The sequence below is a fragment of the Cynara cardunculus genome, unplaced genomic scaffold, assembly GCF_001531365.2.
Source record: "Cynara cardunculus var. scolymus isolate 2C unplaced genomic scaffold, CcrdV1 Un_Scaffold_4006, whole genome shotgun sequence".
Classification (NCBI taxonomy): Eukaryota; Viridiplantae; Streptophyta; class Magnoliopsida; order Asterales; family Asteraceae; genus Cynara; species Cynara cardunculus.
This window is the reverse complement of record NW_020201713.1, coordinates 11522-23671: the sequence shown is the minus strand read 5'-3', so window position 1 is coordinate 23671 and position 12150 is coordinate 11522. Positions and strand designations below refer to the sequence as shown.

Below are 12150 nucleotides of genomic sequence, written 5' to 3'. Positions count from 1 at the left end.
TCCCAATTTCATGTGTGAGGTGGCGCCTTCTTATCCTCTGATTGAGCGTACACCTTAAATGTGTAAGGCAGTGGTTAAACGATGAGGCGGTGATACAGTTCATAGGTGTATGCCTTTATTAAATGGAGTCGTGTGGGTTTATTTATTTAAGTAGATAACGGTGTCCACTAAAGTCAAATGTCAACAACACTATTTCGATGTGCTTTATTCTCTATCTCTCACACAATCACAAACATATATACAATTTCTTTCTCCCACTTAGTGTAGGAACAAAAGTTATCTATATAACTTTTTTTCTTCTCCCAGAATGCGTCAATGTACTTGTAACTTATACTAATACATATATTTTTGGTTAGTATATTTTATTTATATRAAAAATAGTATGTAAATATATAGGGAAATGTTTAAACGAGAACACCTTCATTTTATAAAAACGCAAGAACACCCTTTTAATATAGTCAATCACATGTGATGTTATAGTCCATCATATATCWTACACATGTGATACTGAACCAGAGRCACGGAAACCTTTGCCATGATTTAAGTTGGCGGCCAAGTTGTCTGCACACTAATATGTTGCATCACGTGTATTACCCCATGGGATAAGGGTGTTCTTAATGGTGATACTATAATCCATCATCTGTGATAATAAAAATAGAGACGCAGATGAGCTTTGGCACGACCTAGATCTCGGGYCAAGTACAACCAACCAGGTCCCCTCACTTGTATTATCACATGTCATAAGGGTGTTGTCATGTTCTCGTCAAATGGAGGTGTTCCCGTTTGAACCTCCACCTATATATATATATCTATATATATATATATACACACACACACACACATATATATATATATATATATGTTAATAAACAAGAAACATGGTTAAGTGTATATATTTTATCATGACTTAAGTATACAATCCGGTTTATAAGTGTATATTAATGAATATACATATATTTTGAATTAATTTTGTTTTCTGTCTCTTGGCATACGCCTTGTCTCACATTTCTGTATTTTAAAACCTTGGGTTAGACCAGGTTGGACATGATCAAGTTGAGGTCTTAGGGGAAGTTAGGGGTTGCTCCAATCACGGATAATTAAGAGAGGGAAGATTCAGTGGTTTAAACATGCTTGCACGAGACCAATGACGACAATAGTGAGGAGGATAGAGATTATGATGGTCAAAGTGAGGAAGAGGGGCAGGCCSAGGAAAATGTAGAAGRAGCAGGTGAGGATGGACATGGCAGCCTTATGAGTCTTGGAGATGCATGGACTAAGGTAGCAAACTCAAGGGGGATATAGCTAACATGGAAAGCTGGAAGGGGTATGGAGAAAAAAAATAGGATATGTTATGGGATAGGTGGCCGGTGGTCCTATGTTATAAAGATGAGAGTTTTAGTTTTTTCTACCTTCTATATCTTATTTATGCATTTACTTATGGGACCCTTTACTTTCCCTCGGCCTTAGTGTTCCATGTTTTTGTAAATATGCCAATATTAGTTCTACTCTTCGCCAGACAAAGCGTTCCTCTTGCTTTACAAGTTTGTTTCATTGCAACATGTTGGTGATTTGGTGTCTTCAAGCATTTTGGTGTAACTGTCATTTACAAGGGATCGACTAGGTGATGTGACATATGTAACATTACCTAGGATATGTGGAGTGCACACTTATATATGTTGTCTTTATCACCTTATATTGCTAGAAAGCGGGGTCAAAGAGGTTACGTCCCCTTGTAGGGTCCTAAGGGCATCGACCCATGCGGTGTCTARGGAAGGTTAAAATCCTTTTTAACTTTTATTACGAACTTGGTATTAGAGATAAAGTATAATTAGAAGCCTCTGAGTATGCTTTAGAAGCTTCTGRTTGTGAAAAGTTATGACTCAGAGCCTCTGAGTTACCTTCTGACTYATAGCCTATGAGTTGCCTCTGACTTGCTTCGACCTTATTCACAAGTAGTTGTGCAGTTATCTACTAATTGCCTAACTAGTCGTAGCCATTCATCTCTCATAAAAAGTTTAGGGTGATATACTCTAGTTTTTCTTACCTTAGCAACGAGAATGAACTCTTCGATTATCCTAATACATTTTTTGTGAAACCTRAGGTGGTAAAGGGTTGAAATCTAGTATTTTTAAAGTGCAGTTGATACACGATCCAAGAATTTATCAAAGTGATTRAAGCCACGATATCAAGTTTCTTAAACAACATACATGTTTCTTGTTTACACGCACTTCACTAGTTRGCGCACTTGTTCCCTGTTTTTTTTACTAGTTGGTAGGTTTCACAAAAACAACCTCTCTACCCCTTGAGTTAAGGTCCGCATATCCTACCATCCCTTGACCTTACCTCTATTCGGGATATATTATAGTGTATATACTAGGTTTATTTGGTTTGGTTTCAAAGAAGCCTACCTAGAAAAAAAAAGCACATATAACACTTTACCTACCAAAGAACCTCCTTAATTATATTAAAAGATGTTGCACACTTAGGTGAAGACTCTCGACCTCCAACCAAACCACCCTCTATCCCCCCAACCCATCCCCCAATATGCATTCCTATAAGCAATCAACTACCATAATACGCTGATCAAATCGATGCAGGTGAGATTTGCATCCTCTTGGTTAATTCATCTGCAAGTGAGATTTCTCAGATATTCAGAAAAGATAAAACGGTTTGAAAGATTAAACTTACCCAGTCAAGAAGGTAGACATACTCCTCCTTTGGCCTATAATTTGTGTTGCTTTTCCCACTGACAATCTCTAATGCAACAACTCCGAAGCTGTAAACATCTGCTTTATCYGTCAARTATCCTCTCATTGCATATTCTGGAGCCATGTACCCTCTACAATTTCACACCATAAATGTCTTAGACAAATGAATACATACACACAATACCAAAAATATGAGATGACTCTAAGATTCAAAATGATGAAAGCCCACATCGTTCCAGCAATTCGTGTGCTGATATGAGTATTCTCTTCTTCATCCAGTTTTGCTAGACCAAAGTCTGATATCTTAGCATTAAAATCTTTGTCGAGAAGCACATTGGTGGCCTTTATATCTCTATGAACTATTTTCAACCTTGATTCCTCATGGAGATAGGCTAAGCCTCGTGCTATCCCCATACATATCTTCTTTCTTGTGGGCCATTCCAAATTTAGCTTCTGGTCCTCATGACCTATATAGAATGACAAATAGTAACTTTTACCTTAAATAGATATACAACAGCAAAATAGTGGGATGGTGAAGTATTTACCAATATTTACCAAAAAGGGCACGTGCGAGGCTGTTATTTTCCAGGTATTCATATACTAGCAATAATTCCTTTCCTTCAATGCAACAACCATAAAGCTTAACAAGGTTTGGATGCTGCAAAGCAGATATCATACCTATCTCAGTGACAAATTCACGATTGCCCTGTTTTGATCTTGCAGAGAGTTGCTTAACAGCAATCTCAGAACCATCGGTAAGTATACCCTACAAATGAAACAAAATAGGAAAACTTTCATATAATCATCTCAAATGTAAAAGCAAACAACTAAAAAAACACATTTAGTATGATAATGTTTACGAGAAACTACCTTATATACAGGTCCAAAGCCTCCTTCACCAATCTTATTTGCTGAATCAAAGTTATGAGTAGCAGATTTGATTTGTCGCAGGCTAAAATAACCCGTCTGTAATTCAAGTGCTCGAAGYTCTGTGACAAGGATGGTTGTTAAAAGCAACTAGAATTCAAAATAACAAWGATAAACATGACAAGAGCCAACTAATCRTCAATYTCTTATATATTGTTCTTACCTTTATCTACTTTATCTCCTCCTAGATAACCTTTCTTCCAAAGTAGAGCTAAAATTAGCATGATAACTGTGCAGGAACCAATCACAATTCCAGCTATAGCTCCAGCAGGGAGTCCGGTACTAACATCATAGTCTGGAAGAAAGGGGAATGAGTAGATTTTATACGTGCTCTTATAGTGAGAGAAAATTGAAAATGGAACATATGGTAGAAAGATTTTACTAACTTGGTGTTATTGCGATAGCAGATATAAGAGGTCCATATACACCTCGAGTAGGCACAAAAGTAGTCCCCTTCCCTGCCCAGTACAAGTGAATATCTAGGGTGCTACCATTAACATAAACATCCTCAAACTCTAAAAAGGTGCCATTGTGAGCACCGTTAGCTTTTTCCATGATGTTGAAGTTTTTAATTCTCAGAACCCCCTACACGAAAAACAAATTAAGTTTGTAACTAATCTCCAATTGAAATATACAATTTACAGAAAAATTGGCATGTCACTTACTTGAACGAATACATCGAAAAAGCGTCTTCCTACACTACCAAATATCACGTCATCAGAATAACCTATTTCAGCAAAGTGGAGCCTCACTTTATAACTCCCCTTCCGTAAACACAGTCCATAGTACCGGAGTGACGTGGGAGAAAGGCGAGCTGTTCTATATATATCTCCACCTCTCACATTCTGTGTAGTTGCAATAAATGGAGCATCATCATTGCCCGTGAAAACACCATTGGTGCTATAAGCCCATCTCTCATCAGAAGAATGAAAGTAAGATCCCTGATCAACCGAATCTKCTTCATATTTGTTTCCTTTAAAGGATAATGGGGGTCCACCACAATTAATAAATAAAGAATGACCTGCAATGTAAGATGCTTTTGTGAAGATTTACATACGGATTTAACAATTAACCCAAAGGTAGTGCTTATTTTTGTACACGTACGATCGGGGTTTCTGTTGCATGTAAGTTTGTCTGTCAAACACCATGCATCTCTACAAGATTAATTCATGTTAGATCACATCATTGTAAACAATTCAAAAGTGTGTGTGTGTATAGGTTGGAAATGGGGACATACGTGTTGTTTGAGGCTGAAGATGAAAGAGATGAAACTAAATTCCTGTGGTAAAGGTATCAGTGATAAGTGAACAAAAAAAGTAGTGTTCTAATATAGTAAAGGGTAGGATTATTGAAACTGACCAACTAGATGACTGACAGATCTGTGGTGAAGATATGCGAGTAAAATTGTTGTAAGACAAGTCACTGCAAAATTTTKTATATTAAAAAGCAACAGTCATAATGGCTAAAGTAAGAGATCATAGTAATAAGTCATCTCTATAATACGGTCACCACTCCTGTAAACATGTAGCAGAAGATTAATAATCAAGGGGAATCACTTACATCTTTACATTGGTATTTTTCTGAAATATCCATTGAGGAATCTCTCCGGATAGTGAGTTGTTATTTAGAAACCTACATCGACGTATAATATTCTATCTCAAATTTTACCATAAAATCCAAATAGGCAAGGGATGTAAAATAAATTTTGAAAATGTAACATCTTTCTAAGTAGTTGCATACATGGAATCAAAGTCTATTGTCTCAATTTCATTGGGTATTGGACCATTTAGCCTGTTGAAGCTTAGATCCCTGCAAAAGAAACAACTCAAGTGAAGATTTTCTTAAGATTAAATATATAAATAAAAGTGTGGATCATGCRAACTCAACGAAGATACAATATCGTGTCAAATAAACTGATAAAATACAAAATTAGTAGTTGTTCTACTTAAGTTAACAAAAATAGGGAAAAGCTCCAAATGCTCAGAAGATGAAGTTAACTCCACCCAAATAGAARATATCATTGGGAAACCAAGTGCAAAGGTATATAARATATAAGAGATGTTAAKAATGCTTTATAAGGAATGGATGAAGACAAAAACTCAATAAATGTATGTAAGGGGAAAAACTGTAGCAAGAGAGTACTAATACTACATGGACAACAGAATGTTTCTTTTTTTGGATCAACTTAAAAATACAACCGATGAACTCTTAACTTCTCTACTCTATCACACGTAGATGGAGCAWAACATAAAAAGAATGTTGAGGGTTTTGTATATGCTTAGTACTTCAGTATTTCATTTGACTACATAATAGGTTAAGTGGTTAACCATTGGAAACATATGTTTTGATCGTGATACTGAAGAAAGTAAAGACTAAATAAGTTATATGTCAATAATAAGTTTATAAAGAAAAGGGCATCCAATATGTTGGTTCTTTTGTTGGAGGATTTCGAGAATATAAAGAAATAGTGAGTATATAGTTTGGATAAAAACTAAGATCGCGTGAGAGCTCGCTTTCCTTAAGTTACATTCTGATCGAAATCTGACAGGGCGTCACGAAATTAACTCGAGGATAATCTCAATTTTTCAGTACCAATTATGGCAGAAATCCTTCCTTTTTCTAAACTTAGAAAATCCTAATCACTCATATATTAAATGCGTTAACTCCAYATTAAAAGGAAATGATTCCCAGAGTAATTAGTAGGTGGTTAACTGCAAAGCAGTTACAAAAACAACAGTCAAGAACTGCTTACACAGATCATAGGGCAACTTAGAAGTACTTTCGAGCTAAAAGCTCCTCAGAGTTGAAAGCCTCTGAGTCAGCAACACATGAAATTTAGAAGCTTTTGAAGAGAAGGTAGAGGCTTCTAAGGAAGACTGAGATGCTTCTGACCACCTCCAGGGGCGCTTCCCCTAGGTTCCCATAAGAGGCACGATCCTTTGACCCTCGCTATATGGCACCATCCAACAATCCCATTTTCTAGTTAGCTTACACTCATTTGCACCCTACATCTTCTAGCTCGTGATATAGCAGAACAAACAACCCTTGGATCCAGTTACATAAAATGAACCGATGATTTCACTAAAATCATCAACATTTTTTGCTAGCATGAGCACCGGTCCCAAAAACTTGCATAATTTTTCAAAATCAAGGGCCTGGAATTATTCAAGTAAACTCCATATTTAGAGATAAAACTAAAGAATTATTAATGTAAATTCGATATAACTATAGAATTGTTCATGTAAATCCCATATGTATAGATAAAACTATATACAGAAGCACAGATCTTCAATTCCTAATGAAATGGATGCCACTGTAGCTTCTCAAAAACCCAAAGTCATTACTTCCTCTAGGATATGTGATGTATATTCAATTCCATGGTAACTCAAAACACCAATGATCTTTGTCTTAACAGTTAATAAGAATAGTAGCAACTGACTTACAAGTTCTTCATACTACGCATCTGTCCTATGTAGTCTGGTATTGGGCCAGTAAGCAAACAATTTCTCAAGGTCCTGCAGCAAAATTATTTAGAACACACATACAAGGTCACCTTTATGTACAAATTTATCTTACTACTTTTGATTCTTTTTGTCATGCAATTGTGTAATAAACTCATAATCTCTGCATTCTTGTCATATTTTGCAGATTAGGAAATCTCATGCTAGACGATCCAGCTAAATCAGATATCCTCCTGAGAACCATAATGCATGTATATAAAATAATTTCAGGGATCAAAGCTAATATTACCACCCATTTTATCGACCAAAAACTCAAAAAAAAATTAATGGAGACATGATAATGTGCGCACATTTGGGTCAAGTTTGTCAATAGAGATATTGTAGAAGGAATCGGTCCCTCCATTGATGTTCCTTGCAAATAACTACACAATAAATTATATGATCAAAATTTTAGAAGTTAAACCATCAACAAAGAAAGTAAAAAAAAAAAAACTCACAGTGCATTGATTCTTGTCCAGTTTCCGATAAAATCAGGTATTCTCCCAGATAATGTATTCCCATCCATCCTACTGCAAGAAGTGTACAGAAAATTCAAGAATTTGATAAAATATTGGATGAATTGCTACTCTACTTGTCAGGTCAAAAAAATAAAGCAAAGATCTTTATGACTTACAAATCTTCTAGATTGATCAGATTGCCAAACGAGACAGGTATGGTTCCATTGAAGTTATTTCCAGAAAGAAAGCTGCAAGAACTAACAAAAGTCGAACACCCAAATACATAATGCAAAAACCAAATGTAAATAAATTGTCTTGCTAGCTTCTCCTGTAATGCTTTGAAGTAGGMAACCAATAAGAGTAACTCAGATTCTWAAAAACCTAAATACATAACAGGATCAACTGAAAAGCACTATGACCATAAAAGTATGTGAAGATGAACATGACATCCATTATGTTGGGAAAAAAGACAAAATAAGCAACACGTGGAGCAACAAGGCTATGTAAGCATTTGGTAATAGTTCAGACCATCATGCATATTTAATTGATAGGCACCAAAAGTGCAACACCAATCTCTAACCCATTAGTGAGTAGAGAACTAAACATATCTTCATTGACCATCGAAAGCAGTCCATTTAGGGCCATACATCAGAATATTAAWGTTCAAAATATCGGTGTTGCAGCAGCAGATTATTGCCATAAAACATGATGTACTGAATAATTGGGATTAATTGCAATCACTTCTACTGACAGAGGCCAAGTGTCGTTGATTTCTATTATCGGTTGATCTCATGTTGTGTAGCTTGTGCTGTTAGATTAGAAGGTGGAACTTTAAAGGTAAACACGAGCAAGGTCAAGTGATCTTACAATCTTCTYAGTCGAGTCAAACGCCCAAGGTTTGGAGGAAGTGGTCCTTGAAGAAAATTGTCTTCCAAGATCCTGTTGTACAGGTCAAAATTGTTAGAACAATGACARGTCTCGTTGATGACTAACTTGTCATGTAAGAGTCTTTACTTACAGCTCCTCAAGAGTAGAAATATCACCTATTTCTCCGGGTATGGAACCACTGATGCGGTTCCCCAAAAGACTTCTGTGGAAAATAAAGTGTCAAGAGTGAGTTCATAGAGCTAAGGTGAAAGATTGAAAAAATTGAYGCAGAGTAAATCTTACAAAATTCTAAGAGGAAGCTGACCAAAACGTGTCGGAATAGTGCCATTGACATAGTTGAGAGACAAATCTCTGTGTGACAATACAAAACTTACTTGGTGTCATTTTCCAATAACCATCCAATACAACATGATTTTTGTAGTGAAGTGAATACATTGCAGCATAGAAACTGAATGTGGTAATAGAAATTGAAAAGTAAGGAGCTACTTCTGACTATATGCATAAAAACGARTACTACTTTCAACAKAATGAAAGTTTGATGGTCCCCTTACATTTCTTGCAGAAAAGTGAGATCTGCAAATTCTTCAGGTAGAACTCCTGTCAAATTGAGTGCTTTTAACTGGCTGCAATTTAATACAAGTATGGAAAGATAACCATAACACTGATTAGCTCTAGAATCGACAGGAAACCATTGTAATTAGCTAGAAGATGATATTTCTCTAGGTAATATATAATTATACATGACAAATCAATGAAATCTATAATTTGCCACTGAGTCACTGACATGGATAATTGTTGGTGGAAATATAGCAAACCAAATACAATATGACACTACTTTCTTTTGGTATGGTTATCCAATATGGTTCCAGCTAAGTTTAATAAGATTCATTCAGCAGTTTTCACTCATCAACTTGCATGTTGGTTCATAATAGAAACTGATCAACCAAAATCCCTAAAATGCCCTTAGTTAATATTTAAGTTAAAATTACTAAAATTATTAATTTCCTAATTTAACTTTTGTTTTGTGGTTGAGATTGGATCTCACGGTTACCACAAACAAAATACCATATATATATATATATATATATAAAGGCAAATCCATACATGTTTGTTACATGGCAAAGAGTGCTGCTACAGTTGCAAGTTACATTGCTACCAATTGAAATAAGCCCTCCTTTCCTCAGGGAAATTATCTGATTAAGCCCTTGACCTGTGCTGCATGAATCTGTATTAGCAAGACGCCAACCTGTATATTGTAGCTTTGAGGCTATCAAACCCAGAGTTTTGACTGTGACAAAAAGGAAAAGAAATAAAGGAATTAGCATAACAGATTTCGTGTCATGAACGATTATGAATATTGCCATCCAAGTCGGTACTATTATTACTTATTCATTTAGGTGAAATACTAAGGACATAATTAGAAGCAAACTTACGGTTGATGGAAGTATCATTTCAACAAGTTAGCTCCGCAACGGACCTAGGATTTTTGCGGAGCGGATGCACCTTTACTGTGGATCAAAGGCCCGCAAAAGCGTCCGATGTGTTTTTAGCTTAATTCCAGCTTTTCAAGTGATTTTTTAAGTTTTTTGGTTGATTTCGAGGGACTTTTTTTTTGGTTGATTTTGGAGGACTTTTTTCGGTGTTTTGGTTGATGTTTCTTGTAGTTTCTAACATCGAGGAGACTCCTCGAAATTTAGTGGTTACACCTTTCATACCCAAAAAAATTATACTTACAAAAATATGTTGAGTGGGTGTACGGACCTAGTTCATGGCTTAATATTGACCATTTTAATAAGCTTAAAATATCCATCAACTAATTTTTGGTGTAATTGGGATTTACTTGAGATCGGTAAAATGATAAGGCAAACAATGTGAGTTAGGAGGTGCAGAGTGCACACTCACTAATGTTGCCTCTATCATCTCATATCACCACAAGGTAGCGGTCAAAGACTCAAAGGCCAGCGAATGGGGTCGAGGGGGGCCGCCCTTGCGGCGTTCGGGGCAGCGCCCAAAAGCTCTATGGATTTTTAAGAAGAGGTTTACTTAGGAATTTTAAGTTTCAGGACTTCTTACACGAGTTTCAGAAAATTGAAAACCTTGTTGAAAGTGTTCCTAGACTTTATGAAAATTTAACTGAAGAGGTTGTTTGTTTACCTCTTAATAATTCCATTAAGAGGCAGTCTTTGAATCGCTAAGAGATGAATCTTGTTTGGCAAAAAAAAAAGTCTACCTCTTAATGGTTTTAAAAACCCTCTGAATGATTTTGTATCTTGGACCTCCCTAAACCATTTAGAGCCCTAAATTCATTCTGAAAAATTACCAAACATATTTTATTTTGCACTATATAAGAGTCTCTTAATCATTCTGACCACGTAGTCATCCTACATCAAACCATTCAACAATTGTCAAAGAACATCTAAGTGTTGATCAGAGGTTCTAAGTCTTCGCATAGTCGAAGTTGAGATCCAGAGCCTATGGATATTAGGTCCAGAGCTTGTGAACTACTAGTTGATTTCTGAGGTCGGTGACCAGAGCCTCTAGACCTTCTGTCCAAAGCCTCTTTATCCAAGGATGGCCTAGAAATTTTTTCAAATGGTGGCACCATTTGACTATAAGAAACAAATATAGGGATATTTTTTGAAAATCATCATTGGTTTGTTGGTTAGTTCATTGTTTTTCCTATGTGAGGTTCTGTGTTCAAGCCTTTTACTGCAAAAAAATTTCAAAAACATAATAGATCTGAAATTAAAACTTAAAAACTAAGAAAATGACACTAACACAGGATTCGAACTTGGGTTTGAGGTGGAAGAAAAGTCTTGCAAACCAGCTCTACCAAGAAAAACTTGTGTTCTCAAAATATATACAGTGGCACACAACAAATTAATATGGTGACATTTTTCACGACCCTATAATTTTTTACACTACGATGGATGAACAATACGATGACACATGCCACCATATGCTCTACATTGGGTCCGTTCATACTCTTATCGTGAGTTTCACCTCGGGGTTGAATGCTTCTGACTAAGAGCCTCTGAAGTTGTAACCATCACTAAATCTTATCTGTTAATGATTGTAACTGCTATGAACCACCAAACTATTGGTAATCATCAATCTTTCTTATAAATACATAAATAGTTCATTTGATGAATGTAAATATGCTAGTTGATGCCTTAGTTCATGTATGAGTTTTTTGTACTATTCAAGTAATCTGCTTATTGCAATCATCTTAGATCGTTGATGATAATTTTCTTTTGATCTTCAAAATTTTGCTATTTTAAAATATTTTATGGTTAAACTGTCAAGTATAATCTTTGGCAGTTTTCATAAGACCATCCATTACGTGGTTTTTAGAGCTTTTTGAGAGGTTTTTCAAAAAGCAAAAACCTCCATTTCAGGTTTTTCACATAATGGAGAGGTTTTTGGTGAGGTTTTTCGTCATAAATCGTAACTGTACAATCTGTTTTTTAAAGGCTTTTCTTATTTAATCAGTTTTAACTTTATAGATCTTTGTATGAACTGTTTTTTAGAGACTTTTCGTATTTAATCAGTTTTAACTTTATAGATTTTTATAAAAGTTTCATATTTAATCAACTTTATATATTAATATATTTAAAGTAATCATATTTAAATAAATTTTTTAAATAAACTATATAAAATAAATACATA

The 12150-nt window shown here is 35.4% G+C and overlaps 1 protein-coding gene across 1 annotated transcript in view; it reads right to left on the bottom strand.

Annotated features, from left to right (window-relative positions):
- Positions 1-12150, bottom strand: part of LOC112503866 (probable LRR receptor-like serine/threonine-protein kinase At1g53430) — an 18901-nt gene that overhangs the window by 5478 nt on the left and 1273 nt on the right. The window contains exons 2-23 of the mRNA XM_025107845.1: positions 9586-9769; positions 9033-9104; positions 8764-8832; positions 8612-8683; positions 8461-8532; positions 7770-7841; positions 7594-7665; positions 7447-7518; positions 7255-7329; positions 7079-7150; positions 5376-5444; positions 5196-5267; positions 4995-5057; positions 4873-4914; positions 4740-4789; positions 4301-4656; positions 4022-4220; positions 3799-3930; positions 3579-3697; positions 3264-3474; positions 2938-3175; positions 2689-2839 (exon numbers count right to left, since the gene is read on the bottom strand). Coding sequence (XP_024963613.1) covers positions 2689-2839; positions 2938-3175; positions 3264-3474; positions 3579-3697; positions 3799-3930; positions 4022-4220; positions 4301-4656; positions 4740-4789; positions 4873-4914; positions 4995-5057; positions 5196-5267; positions 5376-5444; positions 7079-7150; positions 7255-7329; positions 7447-7518; positions 7594-7665; positions 7770-7841; positions 8461-8532; positions 8612-8683; positions 8764-8832; positions 9033-9104; positions 9586-9769 — 2534 coding nt within the window. The remainder of the gene's footprint in view (positions 1-2688; positions 2840-2937; positions 3176-3263; positions 3475-3578; positions 3698-3798; positions 3931-4021; positions 4221-4300; positions 4657-4739; positions 4790-4872; positions 4915-4994; positions 5058-5195; positions 5268-5375; positions 5445-7078; positions 7151-7254; positions 7330-7446; positions 7519-7593; positions 7666-7769; positions 7842-8460; positions 8533-8611; positions 8684-8763; positions 8833-9032; positions 9105-9585; positions 9770-12150) is intronic.